The following is a 24966-nucleotide window of genomic DNA, read 5'->3' on the forward strand; positions in this document are numbered from 1 at the left end:
GCGAGAGGAGAGTGGTGAAATTCTCAGACAAGATTTAAACAAACAGAGACACAGACGCTGGCATTGCTGGCCATGGATACAGCCTCAAGCGCGCTGACAGAATAAGGCCATGAGAGATCACACACTGCCATCTCCAGATCAGGCCCAGAAGTATTCCTACAACAGCTCCTCTCACTTCAGTCAGGCTCAGCGAGTGTATAAATCATTTCTCAGAGGCAGGGGTAATAAAATGCTGGTGTCATTTCTTTTATTTCATATTTAATATTTAGTGGGACATTCAGCAGTCAGTGAAACTTATCAAGAATCAGATGATTAAGATGTTGGATTTATTTGCATGAGGAAGGTGCAGGAAAATCAAAAGTATTGCCATTTAATTTTAGCTTCCTCTATCCTCACTTTCTTTCCTCTTGTACTTTAAAAGCCATGTTACAGAGAGAAATAGTTGATATGGAAAATATCTTCACCATAGTTTATATGATATAAATCTTAATATAGTACAGGTAGTATCCAGACTAGTATAAGCTGCCTGAAAATAGATAATCTTTTTCAATATAAAAATAGTAGAAATAAATACTGTCATGAAAAGCTACCTTTATGTTTCAGGTTGATGGTTGTTGAGAATAAGTTTGCAGTTTATCCTTCTCATTACTTTCTCACACATTTAAATTCTCAAACAGTTCGACTGCCTCTCCTCCACACTTGTGCGCTCACGTGACGTGCAGTCACAGGTCGACTCTCGGGGGAGCTTTCCCTTTGGAAATAACCCCACCTTCAGGCCGTGCTCTGTTTCCACCAGCTGACAGCTCGTCTCAGTGGCATCAGCTCCTGCTGGAAACATCACATCAGAGAAGAGGGGAAAAAATTATTTAAATGCAGAACTCAGCACCTCAGTGAGCTCAGGCTTGGTGCCGCCTGCCCTTCCCGGTGAAACACAGTACATTCATATTAACTATGCTTCTTCTCAAGGCTTTTCGTGCCGCATTACTCATTGGTGGAGCCATGGAAACAGAGCGTAAGTCTGTGCTGTACTGACAGTGAGGCAGTGCGTGTAGTGTCGTGTGTGTGTGTCCTTGTGAGTCATGTTGCTGACTTGTAAAGAAGCACCTCAAACATGGCTTTTATCAAACTTGTGAGAAGAGTTTTGTGTCTGTTTCAGAGAAAGCCGCGGTAGGTTTCTGGCTTTCAGAGGAACGATATTTCTGCCATGGAGTGGGGTTTTTTTTTGGAAGTGGTCACGGTCGAGTTTATAAAGGATGCTCCTGATCTGACTCCCTTTTTTTATTTGTAACCAAGGCAGCAGTGAAAGGATAAAATACAAACAGCATACACTAAACACACAGAACATGAGGTGCACATTTTTAAAGTTAAACTTTTAATAGAAAAAGTGTTTCAGGACTTAATCAGATCTATTTACTTCCTGCACAGACTATACTCATTTTTAAATTTCCATCCTTTTTTAAATGTAAACTGGGAAAGAAAATCTACAGTCCAACCTCAGTAAACTGTAACAACAAATAGGCACAATCTCATTGTCAAAGAAGCCAGCCACGGATGCTTTGTTTTACTAGCTTTACCCTTTTATTTCTGTTTGGTTTTTATGCCAAACTTTCCCTTTGCCTTCTTGTTGGTCTGCATGACTTTATTCCTTTCTGTTCCTCCCAGTTTTATTTTGAAAGTTACCTAATGTGGCTCTACAAGTTCTTAATGGTTAAATCCTTTAGGAAGGAAGGAAGTCTCACTGAGATCAAGAGCTCTCTTTCAACCGTGGACAAAAAGCACACACAAAACTTGAGACAGACACACCAAAAAACAACCCATTATGCAATTTTTTTAACCTTCTCCCACTTATAGGCAGCAGTTTTTAAAAATTCAGGGTGAATCAGAGGTACGGCTAATGACCAGACACTGTAAGTACTGTGTTTCAGTTCAATCAAAGAGCAGAGGGAAGCAATCCGTCTTTGCAGCAGGGCCTTGTAAATAAACATCATATTTCATGATAATGCTGCTCTCTTTGATTCTCCAGTGGGCCCACCTCACTTTTTAATACAAGATGCAATGATGAGTAAGAAAAGAAACGCCTGTGATAAATTTGGGCCTTTGTTTTCTTCCCGCTGATTGAGTTCACCTGTGCTTTTTTGCCCTTCTCCCTGGTGTGTGCTTAGCCTTTGGCTTTTCTCATTTCACTAATTTGTGCCTCCTCCTCTCCTCCATATTCCCGCCTATGACAATCAATCTCAGTGCGCCGTGCTGAAGGATGTCTCAATTCCTAAAATGCATCATAGCCAAGCTAAGCCAAGCCAACTTTATTTATATGGTACTTTTAAAAGAAAAAAGCATGTGCTGATCAAAGTGCTTAAAAATAAAATTAAAGACAAAAATAAATAAATAGATCATTAATAATAAATAAATAAATATATTTAAAAATGGAAAAGTACTGGCAAAAAGCACCTACAAACCGATGATAGGAGAGGGACTTTTTATACAACTCATCTTTTTCATTCAGTTTGTTTAAGTTTAAGATGATCAAACTTTCTGCCCTTCACTCTTCTCTGTGAGATTAAAAAAAAGGTTTAATAACTTGTCAACTTTCTCCATGTTATGAATTTAAAAGTGTTGCTAAATATAAAACATGAGCACTCTTAAACCTGAGACTATAAAATACAGCAGTAGTTGGACTATAACAAAATAATTTATGACACAATTGTGCCATGAAGTTGCTTTAAAGGCAGTGATCAAATATGCAGCTCAACCTGCTGTAGTGACCTCTTACAAGTAAGGGAGCAGCTTATTCATAATGAATTACCACAGTTGAAACCACTATTTGTAAATGTACAACTGTATCACTCATTATCTGTTTGAATGACCTCTGGTTTGTTTAAAGCCAGTTCAACCGGTTTTCTCATAAATGACAAACTAGCTAATAGTGATATCAATAAAATACATCGATACGTATCATTCTTGTTAAATATTAATAAATAAACATCATTAATAATAAAAAAAACAAAGCATAAACCCTAATTGAAGTTAGACATAATGCTGTATATAACACATTCACCTATGAGTCCTCGCAAAGATACAACCAGGCAACTGTCCCCACTGGCCAGGATGTAATTTTTTCTTGCCGGCACTTTTACAAAAAAAATCCAGTGATCAACTTTGAGCCTTAAACATTCCTCCTGTAAATGTCTTACCTTTAATTTTTGCGCAGTAAATGAGGTATTTAGTGTTAGTCATGCACGTCATAGGAACTGATCACATTAAAGGAAGCTAATTGAAAATCTTTTAGCGATAAATAAAAGGAGTCAAGGAAAAACTTATGGAGGCACAGAATGTCTTGTGCTTGTCATTTTGACACTGAACCTGCTCTAGATGACTAATTCAAATGACTCAGACCTTTAAAATGTCAACAGCAACGATGCTTTGAAAAACTGTGAAAGGACAGTGTTGAGCGGACGAGCTATGTTACACTTACACCCTCATCTCATTCAACTGAAAGAATGTTCAAAGGCGCACGCCTTGCCGACCCTTTTCATCTGCCTGTCAGATTCGACCTGAAGCTGCAGCCTTGGATGTGCGCCTCTTCCTGCAGCAGTGGATGTGGAGTGCTTCTGTTTATATGGACATCACAAATAAATCCAAAGTTTGCCTCATTTTGTTTTGGCACATGGCCGGGGGGTGGGGTGGTGGGGGTTTATGATTAAAACCAGACTGTGCTTGCCCGACTCGAAGCCAGAAAAATAGATTGTAGTTACGCATACTCTGCACAAGAGGGAAGTACAGAAACACGCACGTGTCTTCAGCATCTGCAAAGGTGGACTCTTAAAACCAGTGCTTAACTCTATATCTGCTGTCTAATTTTCTGCCTCTGCTACAGGGACTTTTTCACAGAGTCACCTTGTTATTAAGTCTGGCTCTGTGATGATACATCTGTCTGTGGCATGAGAAGAAAGGCTCAGTCCCACCTCATCAGCCCATAACAGTAAATTATGCCAGCTCTGAGGCAGAGCTATGATCTTCCTGTAAATCTAATGACGACCTTTTTTTTGTCACATGGTTGCAGTCAGGCGGCTGTGGGGTCTTCTTTTGCCAGTAACGGCTGAGCTCCTGCCAAGTTCAAGTTCCCTCGAAGTTATGACTAAGGTACACTGCAAAAAAAAGTCTCAAGATTTAAGGCCGTCACATTCAATATATTAAAGTGCTTTTTTAAGCCAAAATAACAGCAATGAGTAATAATCAACAGCTAATTGCATTTCGCAAGATCAGAAATTTCTCAAATCTACTCGTAAAAGAAGAATTTTACTTCAGCGAATGAAATTTTCTCACCCTGTTGACTAATTGCAACCACATGTGTAACCAGACTCAAGAATGAACTCTAATTTCTCATTTCACTTGCCAAGACAGACACGTTTTGCAGTGTAGTGAAGACTGGGAAATCATGTGACATCAACAAAAGCAGACGCATAACAATCCCTTCGCTGCCGCCCACACACAGACACCGCGCACTCGCGCGCGCACACAAAAACACATATATCAAACACATACATCCTTTTTTGTAAAAAGGGAGGAACGCTGCAATTCATTTACTGCCTTTAAACCCTGCGCTGCCAGTAAACAGAGCCAACGTAATCAGCAGTGAGCCCGGACAGAAACATCAACATTGTAAAAGAAGAGCGAGAGAGAGACAGGGAGGAAAAAAAAGTTCCTCTAAACGTACCATTAATTGTTCCCCTGCCTGGTCCCTCTTTGACCTCCAGTCACTACAGCAGGGTCTCATGTTTCAGGCCCCCATGGCACTGGAGGACACCACCCCCCTCCTTCACACCATGCTGGTGCTCTGGCGACCTCTACTAGGGTAGGCAGGGGTCCTCACAGGCTTGGGAGGTGGGTATGGGCCCTTCCCACAGCGGCCGTTTTGGGGGTAAGGCGGAGGCTTTTGAGTTCTTAGATTGGAGGTGCTGTTCCCTATGATGACCTTAGGGTCTAGGGTCTGCGGGTGGGGTTCGGGACGAGCTTGGCCTGTGTGGTTGGAGTCTTTCGAGGGGTACAGGTGAGGCGGGTGGCCGTTCAAACCTGGCTTTTCGTGGTCCTTAATTAGATTGGGCGGGGTGAAGTGGCTGGTCTTCACTACCGACGCCATGTGGACAGGAGAAGGAGAGTTAGATCTGAGGATGACGCGGTCTTCATCGACGTGCTGTGATGCCTGAACTGAAGCTGGCTTGTGATTGGGCAGCATGGTGACCCTGAGGTCTCCTGAATGCGTTGAGTCGTGAAAGTTATTGGATGACCCCTGAGCGATGCAGGGCGGCTCCTCACTGAGGTCGATATTCGCTGTGAGACGATCAATCTGCTCAACCACCTGAATGAAAATAGAGAGAAATACATATGAACAAACTGCAGTGGAGTTTCAGTTACAGTACTTTGTTTGTGTACTTGCATTTTTATTCGACTTTCTGCTGCAGTTTGCTGGTCTGTAGCATTCATGTGTCAACGAAATGCCACAATCATCCCAGGAGTGGACATCTGAACAAGGTCAAACTGTGTAATGCTCAGAGAAGTTTAAAACAACCCAATCTCTACACCTACAGATCTCAGTTAGCATGTTGAATATAATATTAATATTGGGGCGACCGTGGCTCAGGGGGGTTGGGAAGCGCATCTGTAACCGGAAGGTTGCCGGTTCGATCCCCAGGCTCTCTGTCCTGGTCGTTGTGTCCTTGGGCAAGACACTTTACCCTATCGCCTACTGGTGTTGGCCAGAGGGGCCGATGGCGCGATATGGCAGCCTCGCTTCTGTCAGTCTGCCCCAGGGCAGCTGTGGCTACAACCGTAGCTTGCCTCCACCAGTGTATGAATGTGAGAGTGAATGAATAGTGGCATTGGAAAGCGCTTTGGGTGCCTTGAAAAGCGCTATATAAATCCAATCCATTATTATTATTATTAAACTTCATGAAGGTACAATTGCTCTAAGACTGAACCAATATGGCTTCTGTGGAAGAGTTTAGGAGAAAGACTTCGCTTTTCAGCATGGTTTAAGTTCAAGACTCCACACCTCTGGGCAGATGACACAAAAGTTGAGACGTCATAATTCACAGCACCACAGTTGGAGAAAACCAAACACAGCATATCAACACAACCTCACGTCAAGCACGATGGTGGGGAGGTGATGAGTTGGACTTGTTTTACAGCCACAGGACCTGGGCACCTTTTACCATCAAGTCAACCACGAACTCCTCTGTATCCCAAAGTACTTTAGAGCCAAATATGAGGACATCTGTCAGACAGATAAAGCTTGACCGAAACTGGGTCATACAACATGACGATGATCCCCACTGCACAGCTGCAAATCTACAGCAGGATGGCTAAAAAAGTAAAGAATCAAGGTGTTGCAATGGCCCAGAGTCCAGACCTCAACCTGCTGTGTCAAAATGCTGAAGTGGTATTTTAAGAGAGCTGTGCATAAACAAATGCCCGCAAACCTCAATGACTTGAAGCAACATTGTAGATTTTGCCAAAATTCCTCCACAACAACAAGTGAGACTGAAAAGTCACACAGAACACAATCACTTCAAGTTACTGCCGCTAAAAGTGCTTCTACAAGGGACTGAATAATGGTTTACACTTCATGTTTCGTGTGAAAACTTTAAAAACGTAAAAAAATCTACATTTTTTTATTTCTTCCTAACCTATTGCTCCACCTTAATACCAGTCACATGCTACATACATCAGTATTAGCACATGCTGTTGATAGCTGTAGCTCTTCGAGGCCATAACACTTTAGTTTGGAGACTTTTGTGGGCTTTTGAATGCAGGAATTTGTTTTTACGTTTTGGTATTTGTACTGAAGTAATGGATCTGAAAGCTTCTTCCTCCGCTGCCAAACTCTATTTCTAACTACAACAGATTGAGACAATTTAACCAATTAGTCAAATTAAAGCTCTTTTTTGTCTCTGGATCTCTTTTGTTTACAACTGTCTCAGTTCACTATTATGGCGGTTTTTATTTGTAACAGCAAAATGCCAGACCTTGCACCAACGCAGTCAGCTGTGAATCAATGCCATTTTACAGCTGCATGCAAAATGGATACTGTAAGAGCAGGGCATAATTTAGTAACAGTCTCAAGCCAGGCTTTTTAATGTGCTGCCCGGAACGCTGCCAATTTCGGCAGCGTTTTTCAAAAGGTCAGAGCAAATCGTTCTCAATCACTGCTTCGGTAGGAGATGATGACTGAGTTGCAAACAATGCAGTCAGCATGCACACACACACACATACACATACACACGTATACACAAGGACACATATAATGACATGCTCTTCATGAACGTGCACTCAGAGATACACGACCTGTGTCAATCTGTTCTGCACAGTGGATTGTTATGTCAGCATCTGAGCTTTGTGTTAATCCTTTTAAATGTCACAGTTTCCAGGAGAGAATTGATGAAAGACTGGGTCATCTGCACCAGATGCAGGTTTTTCTATATTAGACACCTGATGTACACGTAAGGATTATACAGTTATAATAATAGACCCTCCTACCTCTTTCATCTCGACGTGAACTTGCTTCAAACCCCCCAACACATCCTCCAGATCTGTCACCACTTGTCGAATTTGATCCCTCACCAAATCCTGCCGTCTCTTTTGCTTTGTCACCTCCAAACCCTGGAGCTGGTGGTTGTTTCCGGATGGTGATTTTGAGGTTTCTGGACTGGGGATGTCGGAAGGAGGGATGTAGGACCCCTTCCGTCTGCTTTGGTTCAAATTCTTTTGTGGGACCTCAGTGGGGAAAAAGCCACCACATCCATTCAAACCCTCCTCTGATCCACCCTTCAGTCTCCCTGGGTCCTGATGGCTATCTCCTTCCTCCCCTCCCTCGGTGAACACAGGCCTCGGTCTACAGTGGCCATTTGGCATGTGCAAATGGCCCAGTTGGGGATTGTATAGGTCCAAATGATGGTTCTCAAAGTTGCATCCATCGCTTTCCTCCTCATCCACAGAGACGTACCTGACAGTCCTCCTGTGTCTGTACCCCTGACCTTTGACCTGAAGATGAGGGAGAGGATGTGGTATCCCAGCGTTAAAGGGGTGTGCCCTGCTGTTGCTGCGCACCACACAGCCACACTGTTCTCTGACAGATGAATAGTGTCTCACCCCAGGCTCCAGTGGGTAGTTCCACTGGGCAGCGTTCAACTCCCAGGGGAAGACTTGGCTCAAGTCATCTGACTGGCTATAAGGGCCCTGCCCTGCAAACACAGACCTCCTCTGTGGGCTGTGATGACCACTTTTCTCAACTCTGTCCACCACGAAAGCTCTACCTCCTACATCTTTAACCCGAGGAGCCCGGGTGTCTCTCCTGAAGTCCAGCGATGGGTGGTCTGTCTGTCTGGGTGATGCTGGTTGATATCCCAGTCCACCGTGATGGCCGTACGGCTCATAGTGGATGCAGTGCTGGCAGGGGCATGGGGCAGGATTGTTGCTGTGCTGAAGAAATCGTTGGTGTCCCGTTGCTTGTGCGCCTTCTGTGTACATGTCCGAAGAAGTCCAAAGACTTGCGTCGAAAACGACTTAGAAAACAACTGGTTTCCTCCCCTCCCAGCTCTCTCCAGCCCAGTCATTCACTCGCTCTGTTTTCCTCATCTGCGTCTTCCCACAAGAAAACTTTTCACCAGCTCTTTTTTTTTTAACTCTCTACCCAAGACTCCCTCCCCTTCCTTCCTGCCTGTTGTTTCCTTTCGTCTTCACTTCTGTAGTTAGTAATCTTTGCGTAGGTACTTTCCCTATACCCTCTTTCTCCTACTTCTCGTAACTTTTTCTTACTCCTTCTTCCTCACCCTGTAGCCCTCTCTCCTGCACGGGGCCCCTCTCCACCTCCCTCCCTCTCTCTCTGTCTCTCGTTCTACCTCTCCCGCCTCGTTGTTCTGTCTCATTTGCTGCTGCAGGCTTTCAGTCCCTCTCTCTCTCTCTCTCTCTCTCTCTCTCTCTCTCTCACTCTGGCAGTGTATTTCCCGTTTCCTCCCCTCCCCTCTCCCGCTCTCTTCTCTTTCTCCACCTCTTACTCCGTCTCTTGCCTCTGGTATATTCTCTCACTTCGTCGGCTGTACCTGAATTTGAGAATTTCTTCTTCACCCACCACCTGAAATCCTGCAGCTTTGTGAGGCTCCTCCGTTAAAGGACTCCATGGATCTCTGTCTCTGAGAGAAGCGCGTGAAAGAGTCCCAGCTCCGGTGCTGAGCTCATTAGACCAACTAAAGCCTTTGCACTCTGCAATTAAACGCTGCCTGGGATTCCTCGGCCAGAGACTGAGAGAGAAGGGGAGGGGTGGAGAGAAGCACTTGGGGGAGGTGGGGTTTCTAACATATACACACAAGGGAGTAGACAGCTCTCTGAGTCAAGGAGACAGAGCCACTGCCAAGGGGAGCATTTTTCACTTTTCTCTACCTCTCTCCACACCAATTTCTTTTCCTCCTCGTCCTTTGCCTCTCCTATCATCCGCACTCTGTCACTGTCTCAGTTAAAGTGACTTCACCTCAACAGTTGTGCAAAACTTCCTTCTGCTGAGGCAAGCACAGGCAGGATATCTTTGCTCCCTCAAATCCATACATTGGGATTTGAATGCCACTTAAACAGCACACTGTTAAATGTTTGCAAGCCATGTTAATTTCATCATCTGTTTGATTGAGTTTCTTCTCTCTTCAGATAAGATAATCTCCAGATGAATGGAGCAAAAAAGAAAAAACAGAATTAGATAAGCATGATGAGTAATCAAGATCGCTCTCTCTCTCTGTCTCTCTCTCTTTCTCTCCCTCCAAAATAGCACAGTGCGTCAGTATTGCAGCTCTTTGTCCACAGCGGCTGAGGACGGCAAGGCGTTTATTTTCAAAGAAAATAACTGGAGCTTTGAAAACAATGGGTTGTAAAACAGAACTACTGAGAATAACAGCAGAGGAAGATGAAGGGGATTCATCCATCGCAGCAGGAGGATGAGCAGTGCAGCTGCAGCCGCTGGAAAAGACTGGTGTAACACAGCCGGAGGAATTTATATATCTGTGTGCAGTTTATTTATGTGGGCACAGATATGCATATTTAAATATACAAAGGTAAAGTTGTTCAGATTGAGTGTGTAGTGATTCTTAAAATCTGCAATAACTCAATGTTCATCCACTTGATTTCTGTGGGAACAAGCTGTGATCGGTCATCGGTATATAAATTAAGTAGAAACCTCCAATGCTGAACATGCACCAACACGACCTGTTGACACATCCAGATGTTACAGAGCAACATGTGTCTGGCCACTAGATGACTGCAAGTCCAATAATAATTCCTCTCCTTCTAGCCGTGTTTTAGTCTCCACCATCTCGGGGGGAAATATCTGCCACTGTAGATGCTGAATGCTTTAGCAGCTTCACTAGTTGATAACTTTTTTTATTTGGTATGCAGGTGGCTACAGTCGGCATTTAAAGCTTTTTGAAAGCAGTGAGGTTAAACTCAGACAGCAAAGCTGCAAAACAGACAGCTAAACAAAGATCTGAAGAATGTCAAAGACTCTATAGTGCTGAAGGGAACTGACGGTTTAAAATTTCTGTGGGTTAATCACCATGAAACGCCATTTACACAAGCTAGGAGTCATATGACCCTGATAAAGTAAAAATATTAATTACAGCTGCTTTAAAGAATAATTTCTGTCAGGGTATTTGTCGGCTACAGTAGCAGATAACTGTGTACATTATTTAGTATGCAAGCAGCTACAGCTGGGTTTTTTAAAGCAGTGAGGGTGGACCTAAAAGGTAGAGCTGCTGCACTGAAAGCTAAACAAAGATCTGAAGGAAGCCATAAGACTTTATATCCCTAAAGGGAACCAACAAGTGGTTTGAATTTTGCTTGGGTTAATCTCTATGAGCAGCCATTTTGGGCTTGCTTCTAGTCACATGACTGTTAGCAATCCTGACAGGAGTGATTGATCCCCATTTCCAGCCAGAGATATTAAAGGGATAGATGCCTTATTTAAATGTTATGACAAAATGCCCCATTGTTATCTGTCTATAGAGAACAACAAACCAGACTGAGTACATTTTGACTGCTTTTATTAGCACAATCCTGCCGATACTAAAGAGTCAGTTAGCTGAGAGCGAGGGAAAAAAGCAGTCATCAGTCACATTTGAACACTTTCTCGGTGCCATTTTAAACCCATGAATATAAGTCCTGCGCTCCAGCCATCTCGCTCTCATACATATAAATTCATTCAATCCAGACAGACAGACAGACGAGAAAGTCGATAAGAGAAGACAGAGCAACACCTCAGCCTGTCATCGGGTTCTCAGTGCTTCTCAGGAGGGTTTTCTCAGCCAGATCCTTGTCTGTGAGGTAAAAGGAATATCAAAGGTTGTCATTATCACACGGTCTGTGCCCATACATATAGATGGGTGCAGTATATGTGTGCATGTTGCCTCAGAAAGTTCCCAGCTTGTGCAGCTCTTACATCACACTGTTTTTTGTCAGCCGGCCCGCTTCACTGCACGACTGGAGGGGAAGCACCGAGTAGAAAATAGGAGCCACACTTCACCACTCTGAACTCTTTTGTCCTCGCCATGGTCAAGATGACCTAATTAGCACATATGGATATTTCGAACTGAGCCCTTAACAAGAGCTCAATATGGTGTCTGGAATGTCCTGGATGGCATGTGGCCTATTTACCCACCTGCAGATGTACAGACTTACTGTGGATAATTCAATGTGTAGTGTTTGAGTATGTTTTGTCTGTATTATACTGTTTATTGTCATAATATATAGGCTAGTTTTAGCCTCTCTGAACTAGCTACTAACTTGTATAAATATATAGGTTTATTTTTATTACCTCAGAATACACTGCTGAATATTTCAAGCCATGTTGTCCCTCAATAAGTCTGCAAGCATCAGAATATGATCAAATACTCCAACTAACCCAGTGACTGAACCTAAATGTGAAACAGAAAGGGCTTTTGTAAATCTGGTCCAACAAATTAGAATCAGCTTGACCCTTTTCTGTTGCTGAATGTAAATTTACAAACTGTTCTCATGCTAAGAAAGAAAGAAAGAAAGAAAGAAAGAAAGAAAGAAAGAAAGAAGAGAAGAGAGCTTAGTCCTTTTATCATGAGCCTTATAATAAAAAGAAAAAAGCTTTCTGACTTGACCTCTAAATCCATTCCTGAGTTTATGGGCCCTGAGTTTTGCCCTTTTATTTTGAAATCTTCTGTAGAATACCTATATCCTCCTTTGTTCTTGTTACTCCATGTTTATTGATTTATCCCCTAAACACTCATCCCTTTTCATCACAATTAAATATACCAAAGTTGTTTCCATTAGAAATAATCTCTTTATGGATTGAAATAGAGTGAATGTAAGTCTGCTTCACAGCATATTTCAAATGTGTGTATCTGTAGACTGGTATGCACTCCCTCCATTTCAGTCTTCCACTCTTAGTGTGCAATTGTGGGCAAGCTTGGCCCCAGCTGCTCACAGCTTCTCTTGCTAGGTTCCCACTTGTGCGTTTAGTTCAGCAAAAGGAGGAAAACACATTCCTTCGCTGTTTCCCCCATAAAGACAATGTTTAACAGCCTTTCCTGTATCATTAATGATGAGTTTTGACACCTCAGTGTTTATCAATGAAGATGTGGTTTGACGACAATTACAATAGCTTCTGGATTTTTCCATGAGTAGCTCTAGAAAAGGCAGTGATCTGGAAGCAGACCTGAAACATGACAAAACCCGCTCAGTCCAGAAAAGAGAAACAAGGGTCACCCCTAGCAGGCGTCCAAGGGGGAAAGGTCATTATTCTAGCATGTCAGGGGGGTCGGCTCAAAATATTCAGTGACTGCATCTATTAAACAAAACTGTCATCAAAAACAACACATTTACCCAGATTAATGCTTGCTGGGCCTCGTAAATTAAATTACAGTAACATAAATTTTTGTCAGCTAACTCAGAAACTATAAAACATGGGCACTGCCTTCAGGTCGAACAAAATTAGCCAATGTGGAAATGCCTAAAAACATTCCTCTGAAGTCCACAAGACGGCGATAGCTGTAGTTGCTAAAAGACTTGTGGTCCTTGAAGAAACAACTTTTTTGACTTTACCTCCATTGCAGAGTTTATGGGTTCAGTCACTCATTTAAGCCTTTTTTTTTTTTTATCTTGGTCATACCATGTTTAAATATTGCAGATTATCCTTGGTGTGCAAGTGGTTTCACAGTCTGTCCCAACCCTCAGAAAATGCTAATGTTGAGCCTTCAGAAACAAATGGATGTCAGGGTAGCTGCGTCCTTTTATTATGCTGTCTAATTAGTATCACAGGGCTTCTCTCATACTTTAAGTGCACTCGTTTCATTTCAGCGTAGTGTGAGTCCCATTGTTTTTCCTGTCATTTATATTGCTGGTAGACCTTCTGTTGTCCTCTCCTGTTTCACCGTGTGCATGTGTATCCGTTTCACCGCTCCATGCAAACACAACAAGAAACATCTGACTGATGATTATCCTTGTGATTTGTAATCCAGCATATAAAAAAAAACAAATTTTTCCAAAAGTTAAAGTACTGATTTTAATCTGCAGTGGTCCTTAAGGTTTCTGCACCTTTGCACAATCTTTGAAATGTGCCATTCATTCAGCATTTCTGCCTTAAAAGTCACTTATTATTCAAAATCCACAGTTTAATTCCTTCTTCACAACTCAACCCATGTGCTTTCTGCTGATATTTCCTGTTTATCCCTACTGTAACTGTAACATAATATAAAATCAAGTACACAACATGAATGTAGTATACTATTAGTCCAGACTTGGATAAAAACAAAGAAAATGTCAGACTGCATGACTGAGCGACCAAAAAATGCATATCCTCAATGTGTCAAGGCATTTTTTGAAATTGCTCACTGTTCATGATGACCACACAAGATCTATTTAGGAGAATTTCTGGGTCACATCACATGGTCATCACAAGCAGATGCAGTTTCCCCAGTTGTTGTTATCACAAAAATGTAGATTACAGAGGGAAATGGAAATGCGAACATCCTCAATTCCACGAGAAGTGGGCAAACTCCATCTGCTCAAGCTTCAGATGCAAGTCGACGGGCCATGTGGTGATATTGTCTTCTCGGCTCCAGGTTCCACAGTCACGAATGAACCATCTTCTTTCCACTTCATACTCCGATAAAACAAATATTTTTCTACTATACAGCAAAGAAAAGCCATAGTTCTCAACTGTTTTCAAAACACATGCTGTCAGGCAAGCATTATAGTAAACAAAACACTATAAGATGGGCAAACTATGTCTTCAAGCAGAAATGTGATCAAACTACATGTAAGAAAAAGCTTCAGTTAAAGCTTCTGATGTTCAGCAGTTGTCATAATTCAAGAAAAATAAAGTAATAGTAAAACTCTTCAAAAAAGAAGAGAGTTGTGAGACTTTGACAACAAAATGTAAAAACATGACTCCCACATCGTACTGTGCTGGTATCTTGACGGCACACAGATCAGAGCACACGATCTCCGAACAGTATGGATCATACACGGTGTGAAAGTGGCTACAGCAACAGCTGACTAGTATTTTGATTAGTTATTCACAAGAATTTGTCTTCTATAATATAACCTTATTAGGTACACCTGTTCAACAGGTTATTAGCACTAATATTGAAACAGCCATTCATGTGGCAGTAACTCAGTGCATTTAGGCATGTAGACATGCTGAAGATGGCCTCCTAAAAATCAAACAGACTATCAAAACAGAAAGGAGAATTTTATTTTACATTGTGCCAAATCACAACAACACTTGCCTCAAGGTGCTTTGTATTGTAAAGTAAGGACCCTACAATAATACAATAATATGAATGAAGAATCCACACCTGTTGCCACTCTTGTCAGCTAAGAGCAGTAAAAACCAAGGCTACAATTCAAACAAATCACCAAAGTTGGACAACAGAAGAAAAACACTGTCTGGTTTGATGAATCTCAATTTCTGTTGCAACATTCAGATGTTACGGTCTAATTTGGTGTAAACAACAAGAAAGTATGAGCTCATCCTGCCTTGGTTCAGGGTAGTGGTGGAGGTGTAACGGTGTCTTTTCTTGGCACACTTTGGGCTCTTTAGTACCAGTTGAACATCATTTAAACACCACAGCCTACCTGAACATTGTTGCCAACACGTTCTCACTCCCAAAGCGTAATATTTTACGCTAGGTGACAAATCGTCAACCGGGCACCCAACACGTCCCTAAATGAAGAGATCGGAAAAATTGAGAAACATGAGAACTGTGTGGAATCAATCTACACATGTTCATTCATGATACTTAAATCGCTTTGGAAAACACTATTTAACGTCATTAAGGTGCTGGTTAAGGTTAGGGGTAAGGTTATGGTTATGGCACCTTTCGAGTCCCTCAGGAACGCCGCGGGACGTGACAAATTGTCACGTTACGCCTCAGGAGTGAGAATGGGCTGTTGTTGCTGACTATGTCCAACACTACTGGCTAATGGCTGCTTCCAGCAGAAGGGACCATGTTATAAAGTTCACATCATTGCAAACTGCTTTCTCAAACTCACAACACTGAGTTCTCTTTACTCAAACGGCCTCTACAGTCACAGGGGCTCAATCTAGGTGAGTATTTTTTGGATGTGGCGTAACAGGAGGATTGGCTTTGTGATGTTATGTGGATATAGATCTCTCTGGGGAATTTTCACAGTTTGTTGTTTTTTTTCTGTCAAACTTCTCTTTACACCTTTTACAGAGAGAAGCTTTCTAACTCTGACATGACCGAGAAATAGCCCTAAACCTACGTAAGGCAAAATAATTTTTATTTTATTATATTTCCTATGATTGTATTGACATGGGAGAACAATTTTTCAAAACCTAAATATCACATATTCTGATACAACAGGGCTTAAAGGTATTCAGACATCACAGTGTTAATAAATCTGGGACAAAAAAAAGGACTTTACCTGTTTTCATGTTATTTGTCAAGTACACAACAGGCTGAGCCCTCTGAGTGCTTTAATGAGGATGAAGAGCTCCTGTATCTGTAGATGAGGTCAATGTAATTTCACTCCAAACTGATCTCCCGTTGAGAGGAGATTATTGGATTTCATGAGAAGCCCCCATCACGGTAAAAAAGCAAGCAAAAAAAATTTCATCTAGTCTTGAAATGAGATTACATTTCTTTAATAATACGTGAACAACTCTGTGTGTGAAACATCAAAAACTGACAAGATTCATACTTAATCATGCAGATTTCTGCTTACTAAAGGTGCTTGAAAGGCTTTGAAGCAGGATTTAACTTACTCCGACAAGAGAGATGGGCTAAAAAAAAAAAAAAAAGAAAGAAAAAACTGCAGACAGAAGCAATATCTCCAGTGTGGGATAGTGACTTGTGTCAAGCCTCACTGATAAAGGACCGCGTTAGATCAAACGCACAGGGAGGTCTTATCTTCTTTTTTTTTTTTTTTTTTTTTTTTTTTTTTTACAACTTTATTTATAGTTTTCCAACAAAACAGTCCAGAATTTCTTACAAAAGTTGCGAACCCTACCCCCCACCCCCATCCAGGTGGCATCCCCACAACCAGGAAGCACAGTACACACAACACAAAAAAAAAAAAAAAAAAAAAAAAGGGGAGAAACACTCAAACCAATCTGTGACAGTCATTATAGCACCAACAGCCGGACCCCGGCACATGAGAGAAGAAACAAAGAAGAAAAAGTGAATAAAGAAATCCCAACAGTCAAAGTACGGGCATTGAGGAGACTGGACAGCAGTCCGAGAAGAGAGCAAGAGCATAAATTACCAACAAGTAAAGAACAATAAGTCAGGCAAAAGACAGACTCTTGACATGAGTTATGAACCGTGACCAGGTTTTGTCATATTTACTCTCCAAGCCGCGCACGGTATACCTAATTTTTTCCAGAGCTAATCCCAACATCACCTCTCTAATCCAATGGACGTAGGAAGGAGGGTTCGACGCCTTCCAGCTCAGCAGTATCAGACGGCGGGCATGCAACGAGGCAAAGGCTATTGCGTTTTTGTGGAGGGGAGAGAGTCTCAGCTCTTCCCGAGGTACACCGAAGATAGCTATCAAAGAGTCAGGCCGCAGTGTTTCACCCGATATAGCTGACAGTGATTGAAAAATTGATGTCCAGAAACCATACAGGGAGGGACATGACCAAAACATGTGCCCCAAAGAAACAGGAGAGTAATCACATCTAGGACAATTCGGTGCAACATCAGGGTACAGTTTAGACAGTCTGTCATTAGAATAGTGGAGCCTGTGGACGACCTTAAATTGAATCAGGCCATGTCTAATACAGAGAGAAGACGTATGTATACGCTGTATGGCCTTCTTCCAGATGTCTTCTGATATGAGTTCTCCAACCTCCCCTTCCCACGCCGCCTTAGGTTTGTCCCATGTATGAGGGCAGCTTTCAAGAATCAATGCATAAATCTTCGATATTGCTCTTTTAGTGGGCTGACTCACATTAAGAACTAGATACAGTAGGTCCTTAGAGGGCAGAGACGGGTACCCTGGGAGAAATTTAGAGGCAAAACTCCGAGCCTGAAGGTATCTGAAGTAGTGAGACTTTGGTAAGTTATGGTCTTCACACAAATATTTAAATGAGACAAAGCCATCCTCAGTGAAGAGATCTTGAAAGAAAACCAGACCGTTTCTGTGCCAGACTGCAAATGAATGATCTATTTGAGATGGTGTAAAAAGATGGTTGAACATTATCGGAGAAAAGCTACAAGTATTTGTCAAGTTAAAATGTTTCCTGAATTGACCCCAGATCTTAATTGAATTTTGAACCACCAAATTGGAGTTCAGCCCAGATGCTTTGACATTCAGTGGGAGAGGGGCAGTTAAGATCGAAATCGGAGAGATTGGGAGTGTAGCTCTCAGTTCCATATCTGCCCAGACTGGACCCTCCCCATCCGCAAACATGGTTATCCAATATGTCAGCTTGACAATGTTAGCAGCCCAATAATAGAATAAGAAATTAGGTAAGCCCAAACCACCATCAGCTTTAGCTCTCTCCAGGCTTGCTCTCCTTATACGTGCAGGTTTTTTGTTCCATATGAACAAAGAGACAAAGCGATCCAGCTGGGCAAAATAGGATTTGGGGAGAAAGATGGGGATCATTTGGAATAGATAAAGAAACCTGGGCATTACAGTCATCTTCACCACATTTATCCGTCCTGCCAGCGAAAGTGGAAGTTTTGACCACCTACCCAGATCAGATTTAGTACTGTCCAGAATAGACCTGTAGTTATACTGGAAAATAGTCTTAATCGAGCCAGCTATTTCCAGTCCCAAATATGTGAATTTGTCATTTTCAATTTTAAAAGGCAAATCGTCATAAGTGGTCTGTTTTGCCAGATTGTTCAATGGAAACAGTAAAGATTTTGATAAATTAACCTTATACCCCGATATGTTGCTGAACTCCCGCAGCCAGCGGAAAAGGTGGGGCATACTCCCAATTGGGTCTGATATCTGCAAAAGGAGATCATCAGCATAAAGCAGAGTTTTATGAGTTACCTCTCCCCTGGATATACCTTTAATCCTCTCATCAGATCTGATAGCAATTGCCAGCGGTTCGATCGCAATGTCAAACAGGAAGGGTGACAGGCAACAGCCCTGCCTCGTCCCCCTGTAGAGCGAAAAATATTCCGAAATCAGACCATTTGTCCTGACTGCAGCCATAGGCGTTGAATATAGGACTTTAATCCATCTACAAAAAGTAGGTCCCATGCCGAATATCTCCAGAACTGTGAAAAGGTAGGACCATTCGATTCTATCAAACGCCTTTTCAGCGTCAAGGCTCAGAATAACTTCCGGTTGTATTGTCGAATGGGGGGAGAATACCACATTAAACAGTCGTCTCACATTAAAAAATGACTGCCGTCCGGGAATGAAGCCCGTTTGGTCCTCATTAATAATGGTGGAAATAATAGGGTCCAACCGTAGTGCAAGAGTTTTGGTTAAAATCTTATAGTCACAGCACAAAAGACTTATTGGCCTGTATGAGCTACACTGTACAGGATCTTTATCTTTCTTTAGTAAGACTGAGATCGTGGCCTGGGTAAGCGTCTGCGGCAGATTGCCAGTAGCAAAAGATTCAGCATAAACTGATTCTAAAATAGGTGTGAGCTTCGAAGAGAATTCCTTGTAAAACTCCATGGGGAAACCGTCCGGACCTGGCGACCTTCCAGTCTGAGATAATTTAATAGCGTTCGTTATCTCTTCAATCGACAACGGCTGTTCCAAAGGCGACTGAGCGTCCGGAGAGAGCTTGGGAAGATCCAGCGAGTCAAGAAACGAGTAGATCTCGGATGAATTACTGCCCACCTCTGATTGATATAGGGTAGAGTAAAAATATTTGAACTGGTCATTAATGACTCGGGGGTCGTGAGATATCGAATCAGCACCTATTTCAATTCCCGAAATCACGCGCTCAGCTGACCGCTGTTTGAGCTGAAGTGCAAGGAGCCTCCCCGCTTTATCTCCATGCTCATAATATACCTGCCTGGATTTAAAAATATTTCTTTCGGCTCTCCATGTCATAAGCGTGTCAAATTCAGTTTGCAACAGTAATTTCTCCTTAAAAAGATCTGGCATAGGTGAAAGAGCGTAACGCCTATCCATATCCGCAATCTTGTCAGCCAGTTCTTTAAGTTGTTTAGAGCGCTCCTTGTCTCTGTGTGCCACATAAGAAATAACTTGGCCCCTAATATAGGCTTTCATAGACTCCCACAAGACTCCCCTCGACACATCCTGGGTGTCATTAATTTCTAGAAAGAAGTCAATCTGATTGCTGAGAAACGTTTTAAAGCGTTCACATAAAAGTAATAGGGGGTCTAGCCGCCACGTTCGTTGGGGCGCTACATTACCTGGAAAAACCAGACCCATCTGCACAGGGCTATGATCTGACAACACTATACTGTGGTATTTGGTGCTGGAAATTAAGGGAAGTAGCTGGTTATCGACAATGAAGTAATCAATCCTGGAGTAACTATGATGTACAGGGGAAAAAAAGGAAAATTGCTTCGTAGATGGGTTTGTTGCACGCCAAGGGTCTGATAGGCCGTAAGAACGAAGTAGGGAATTAATAGCCACTGCTGCTGACGAGAGGGTGTTGCTCGACCTTACGCTTGATCGGTCCAGCTGGGGAGAAAGGACACAATTAAAGTCTCCACCTAGAATTAGTTTATAGGAGACAAGGTCTGGGAGAGTCGAAAAAAAATTAAGAAAGAACTGTGCGTTGTCCCAGTTAGGTCCATAAATATTAGCCAGTATTAGTGGTGTGTTAAACAGCTTGCCCACTACAACAACATATCTGCCATTAGGATCTGATATCACTTCAGAGTGTTCAAATGGAACCCCCTTCCTAATTAAGATTGCTGTTCCCCTGGCTTTGTAGTTAAAACGTGAATGATATATTTGTCCAATCCACTTACAACCTAATCTTTTTTGGGAGTTAGTATTTAAGTGTGTCTCCTGTAGAAACATCACGTCAGGTTTGAGCGATTTCAAATGACTAAATACCTTGCTTCTTTTAACCAAATTATTCAGCCCTTTGACGTTCCAGCTAATGAATGAGACCGATTTCTGTTGATTATTCACATTATCCAGAGTCATAGTGCCACAATCGATAATAGACTGATCCTGCACGTTGGTTATATCTCAGTGTTTCAGTGCCTGTTTGAGCCACAACATAAACCACAGATAAACCCAAAGCAAAACTAATAAAAACAAACAGATAAACATAGATAAACCTCTCACCATCCTGGACCCCTGGGCTGGTCTTCCACAAACCTGAGACTGCCCTGAAAACACTCCTCTCTCTCCTAGGCATATAACACGTTTACACTAGCTTAAACTCTTACATGAACTCAGCAAAGACAGAACAAAGTATAATAGGACCCTTGACTCAGCATCATTATTGCCGCATGCATGTCGGCACCCATCCACTTACAGGCCGGTACGGCTCTGAACACTCACGGTTGGAAAATAATCCCACAAGAAAGGGGTAAAACCCAATAAAAATAATGACACTGGTGATAAGAAAAAGGGGATTAATTAATCAGAATACATCAAAAAGCAAAATAAAAGCACTGTTGGGGTTATGGTGTCAGGCTGGAACTAAGACCAATGAGGATACCGAAGATATTCTGAAATAAAATATTCCCCAGGCCACATGACATCCACAGAAATCCCCAACATCTTATAGCTATACCTTGTCCAATCATAAAGGGCATCCAACCGTAGCGTGGCGACGTTCACCAGTCAATGCACAGCCTGTGCAGACTACCTCAATGGTAGCACGCAGCGTGTGATACTTGTTGTGGTCCGTGAATTAACTGTCACTCTCCCTCCGTCTCCCGCGGGCGCAGATTGGTCTCGACGTAGTGCCTTGCCTTGATCGGGTCTTCGAAAGACATCTGTTCGCCAGCCGGGGTCGTGATTTTCAATGTAGCTGGATACAGGAGACCATATTTCACTCCCGTACACCGGCGAAGCAATCTTCTCACCTCGGTAAAGGCCGATCTCTTCTTTCTAACGGTGGCCGAGTAATCTGGGTAGATGTAGAAACGCTTCCCATTACGGGTAATGGGACCTGCCCCCATGGCCTTTCGAAGAACATCCACTTTCTCCTGAAAATAGTGGAACTTGACGATTATCGGTCTCGGGGCATCTCCATCCTTTGGCCTCGGCTGCAGGCTCCTATGCGCCCGATCGAGCGTCGGCGTATAGTCGAGGGCGAGCGCTTCCTTCAACAATTCAGCCACGGCTTTCTCCGGTCGAATATTTCCGAATCCCTCTTCCACTCCAATTAGTCTGCAGTTATCACGACGTTGCCGGGACTCCAAATCATCGGCCTTGTCTGCCAACCGGACGACTTGGGCAGATAGCGCATCAACTTTAGCTTCCAGTGCTACAACACGGTTAGCCTGGCCATTAGCTTCCTCCTCAAGATCATCAGTGCGGGTCGAGAGCGTGGCGTTTTCTTTCTGCATGTCTTCGATAGCCTTCGCAAACTCTGCGCGCACACTCAGGACCTCTGACCTTAAATCACCCGCCAAGTCGTCTATTTTCTTGTGTAGTTCACCTGCAGCTGTCATCACAGACGAGTCGATCTTGGCTAGCACATTCTGCTCCGTTTGCTTTATGGCAGCCATGATTGTGTCGAGATCCGGCCCGGCCCCCACCCCCGCGGCCGGATCCGCACCAGGCAAGTCCGAGGCATCAGGCCCCGGCTTCTGCTTGAGCGATTTAGGCATGTTGAACAGCTTTAGACTACAAAATACAACTGATTCGAAAGATTAGGCACTTGTGAGACGGGTTCGCGCCGGGATGTACTAGAAGGGGAGCGGGAAAATTACGCAAATGGTCAATCTAAGCAGAGCTCGCAAAAACACGTCTTCACATGTCGCTGCTCTCTCCCCTCCGTCGGAGGTCTTATCTTCTATCAGGGTTCAATGTGCTTGTGCATGTCCTGCTTTAAGGGAGCACAATGGTTAGGTTGTTCCAAAGAGGATTTACAAAACAATTCCCATTTCCAAGCCAGGAAACTCAATTGCATCATAGTGCCACAGAAAATGCTGCGTCATGTATTTCATTCACAAGTTATTCTTGGTTGGGAGCTCAGAGACGCTGTGCTTTTGTTTTAAAGGTCTCAAAAGCACTTTTTTTTAAAGGTTTATTTTATAACTCTTTGTGCAAGGCTTTTAAAAACCATTCTTCAGAAGACAGAAAACATTCATGCATTTAAATGTACTTTACATGAATTCAAATCAAATTTATTGCATTAAGTCCTTGACATGAGTTAACGTGGTGAATCATCACATGCGACTCCTTTCACAATACATGCAGAGAGTGAATCTGCAAAGACCTCCAATGACCTCAGGGCGCTGTTGTTAATTTGTCTTTATATGACCAGCACCAAGGACACCACGTGGCAGCCAGCTGTTAAGAAAAGGCCTGAAATCCAAATGACAATGGCAAAAAGCACTAATGGACAGCATAATGACAGGAGTGAGAGTGTTGCCTTGAGAAGCACAGCTGAGATGGCTCACAGAAAGCTGTTGCCATGGCTAACAGTAAGAAAATGGGAATGAAATGATTCATTTTGCCCTGTTAGCATAGGATTGCACTTGCCATGGGGACAAAGTGCAGAGAAGAGAACAAAAAACAGCTTGTGTTTACGCGGCTCCTGAATGATGACAAGAGGGAAGGAGAAGAGATAGATGGTGGGCACAGGAGCCCAGTTTTATCAGCTCTGCACTGAAAGCACAAAAGGACACATTACAGCAAATGCAGGTGCAGGGCTGTAGTTAAGGCCTCCTCAGATCAAGGCAATTCTAAGACCACATCTATGTGTGAAATATTGAAGAGAAATTTCTTTTCATGAGCCCACGCCAAGACAGAAAGGAGTGCAATTTATGTCTTCTTCTTCAAGATTAAACCCTCTATTTGTATTGTTTCTGATGTGAATATCTGTATCTGGTGGGATACAGATCAGTCATTAGTGTTTAAAGCTTTGTTAAAGCAATGTTAGGATATTGTTGAAGTTGCATTTTAGTGTAGTGAGTGTTTATGTTTGCCATGTTTACCTGCTCAGTTTAATGTATCAGCGTTAGTATTAGCCAATCAGCATTAAATATCTGTTATCTGAAGGTTTTTTTTACAATTTAAAATGCTGATCTTATTGTGAGGCTCGGGGAAAAGAAACATGGGCACAGAACTGAACAAATTTATCTTGAGAGGGACATGAATTTTTCTCCCATCTCCAAAATTTATTCAAACGTGCATTCTTTCAAACTGTCAGCAGGGGGCCGAACCCCCAGGTTGCAACAAGAAAATGTGTGGAAAAAAACTGGAAGTTTGTTTCCATCACTGCAAAACTTCAGAGAAAATAATTTAAAAATGAAAAAATAACTTGAGAAAATAAAACTTCCCAAGAACAAAGTCTCTCAAGGCTAAGCTCATAACATAGTGTAGCCAGAACACAAAGACTAAAGCTCCAAATTGTGGATTCAAAAAACAATGGGAGGTCTTTGCTTCTGTCTATACTGAGTGCCTTTATATTTTGGCCTTAACAAACACTCTCCTTATGAATTTACAGACTCATTTGCAGTGTCCAAGGCTTCTTCAGTCACTTTAAAACTTTGAGAACATTTCACATTTCAAAACACCAAAATAATGACAGTAATAATGCTCAGCTAGAGGTTTCACAATGAGACTTCAACAAGCAATGGGTAATGTCACAGAGGTTATGCCCATATTGTATATACAGTCCATGTATTTTACTTCTAAAGACGAAGAATTAAATGTATTTATCCCCTGAAGAACATCCACAATCAAGACTTTGCTGCAATCTATTCAGTCTAGTCATAAAGAGAGCTGCTGTATGCTAAAAAAGTCATTTCAAGACTCCAACGGTCACGACCGTCTCTGGCAGACAGAAGTTCAGTATGTCAAGAAGGCGTTACTTCTGACTCAAAAACTACAGCATTGCTACAAGCTAAAGCACAACATAAAAACATCTCACTGAAGAGTCTGGCTCCTACCCGTACAGTATTTCATCTGCGAAGTAAACAGTGTGACACGTGAGTCACGGACATGAAAGCCTGGCCCCTCGACGTCTCTCAGCTTTGACTCTGCGCCTGAAAGAGGAGCAAAAAGTCAGACTGCTTTTCACTCAGATCTGACCTGCAGCAATAACATATACTGACCCAGATAAGTCCACACAGCTATCTTCATTAAGCAGTGCAAGTGCCTTTGGTCATTAGGCCGGCGCTGAAAATTTGAAATGACCAAATCAAATCAAATCAAATCACTTTTATTGTCACATCACATGTGCAGGCACACTGGCACAGCACATGCGAGTGAAATTCTTGTGTGCGAGCCCCACAAGCAACAGAGATGTGCAAACACAACAACACAAACGAGCAAAATACAAGAATG

General features: G+C 42.5%; 2 protein-coding genes across 3 annotated transcripts; both read right to left on the bottom strand.

The window, feature by feature from the left end:
* Window positions 1-230: 230 nt before the first annotated feature.
* LOC146687434 (uncharacterized) lies at window positions 231-9279 on the bottom strand. Of its 2 annotated transcripts, none has more exons than XM_085439687.1 (3): window positions 7534-9279; window positions 4715-5356; window positions 231-825 (listed from the first exon to the last, which is right to left on the bottom strand). In XM_085439687.1, exons 1-2 carry the CDS (start codon window positions 8521-8523, stop codon window positions 4817-4819), a joined length of 1530 nt encoding a protein of 509 aa, XP_085295813.1. In that variant the 5' UTR covers window positions 8524-9279; the 3' UTR covers window positions 231-825; window positions 4715-4816. The 2 variants fall into 2 exon arrangements, with proteins under 2 accessions (XP_085295813.1, XP_085295812.1); XM_085439686.1 differs by having other exon boundaries at window positions 231-828.
* An 11863-nt stretch (window positions 9280-21142) lies between these two features.
* On the bottom strand, window positions 21143-22433 carry LOC146687435 (uncharacterized). Its single transcript, XM_085439273.1, has one exon. The coding sequence runs from the start codon at window positions 22278-22280 to the stop codon at window positions 21363-21365; it is 918 nt and encodes a 305-aa protein (XP_085295399.1). The 5' UTR covers window positions 22281-22433; the 3' UTR covers window positions 21143-21362.
* Window positions 22434-24966: the final 2533 nt, after the last annotated feature.

Source organism: Copadichromis virginalis, linkage group LG18 (genome assembly GCF_057382275.1).
Source record: "Copadichromis virginalis isolate Kocher_CV1m ecotype Utaka linkage group LG18, C_Virginalis_male_GT1.1, whole genome shotgun sequence".
Lineage (NCBI taxonomy): Eukaryota > Metazoa > Chordata > Actinopteri > Cichliformes > Cichlidae > Copadichromis > Copadichromis virginalis.

Coding starts and splice junctions, on each gene's coding strand:
- LOC146687434 (XM_085439687.1), bottom strand. CDS start 8,523: ATGTACACAGAAGGCGCACAAGCAACGGGACACCAACGATTTCTTCAG. Junction 5,357..7,533: donor TTCACGTCGAGATGAAAGAG/GTAGGAGGGTCT, acceptor ATTTTCATTCAG/GTGGTTGAGCAGATTGATCG.
- LOC146687435 (XM_085439273.1), bottom strand. CDS start 22,280: ATGCCTAAATCGCTCAAGCAGAAGCCGGGGCCTGATGCCTCGGACTTG.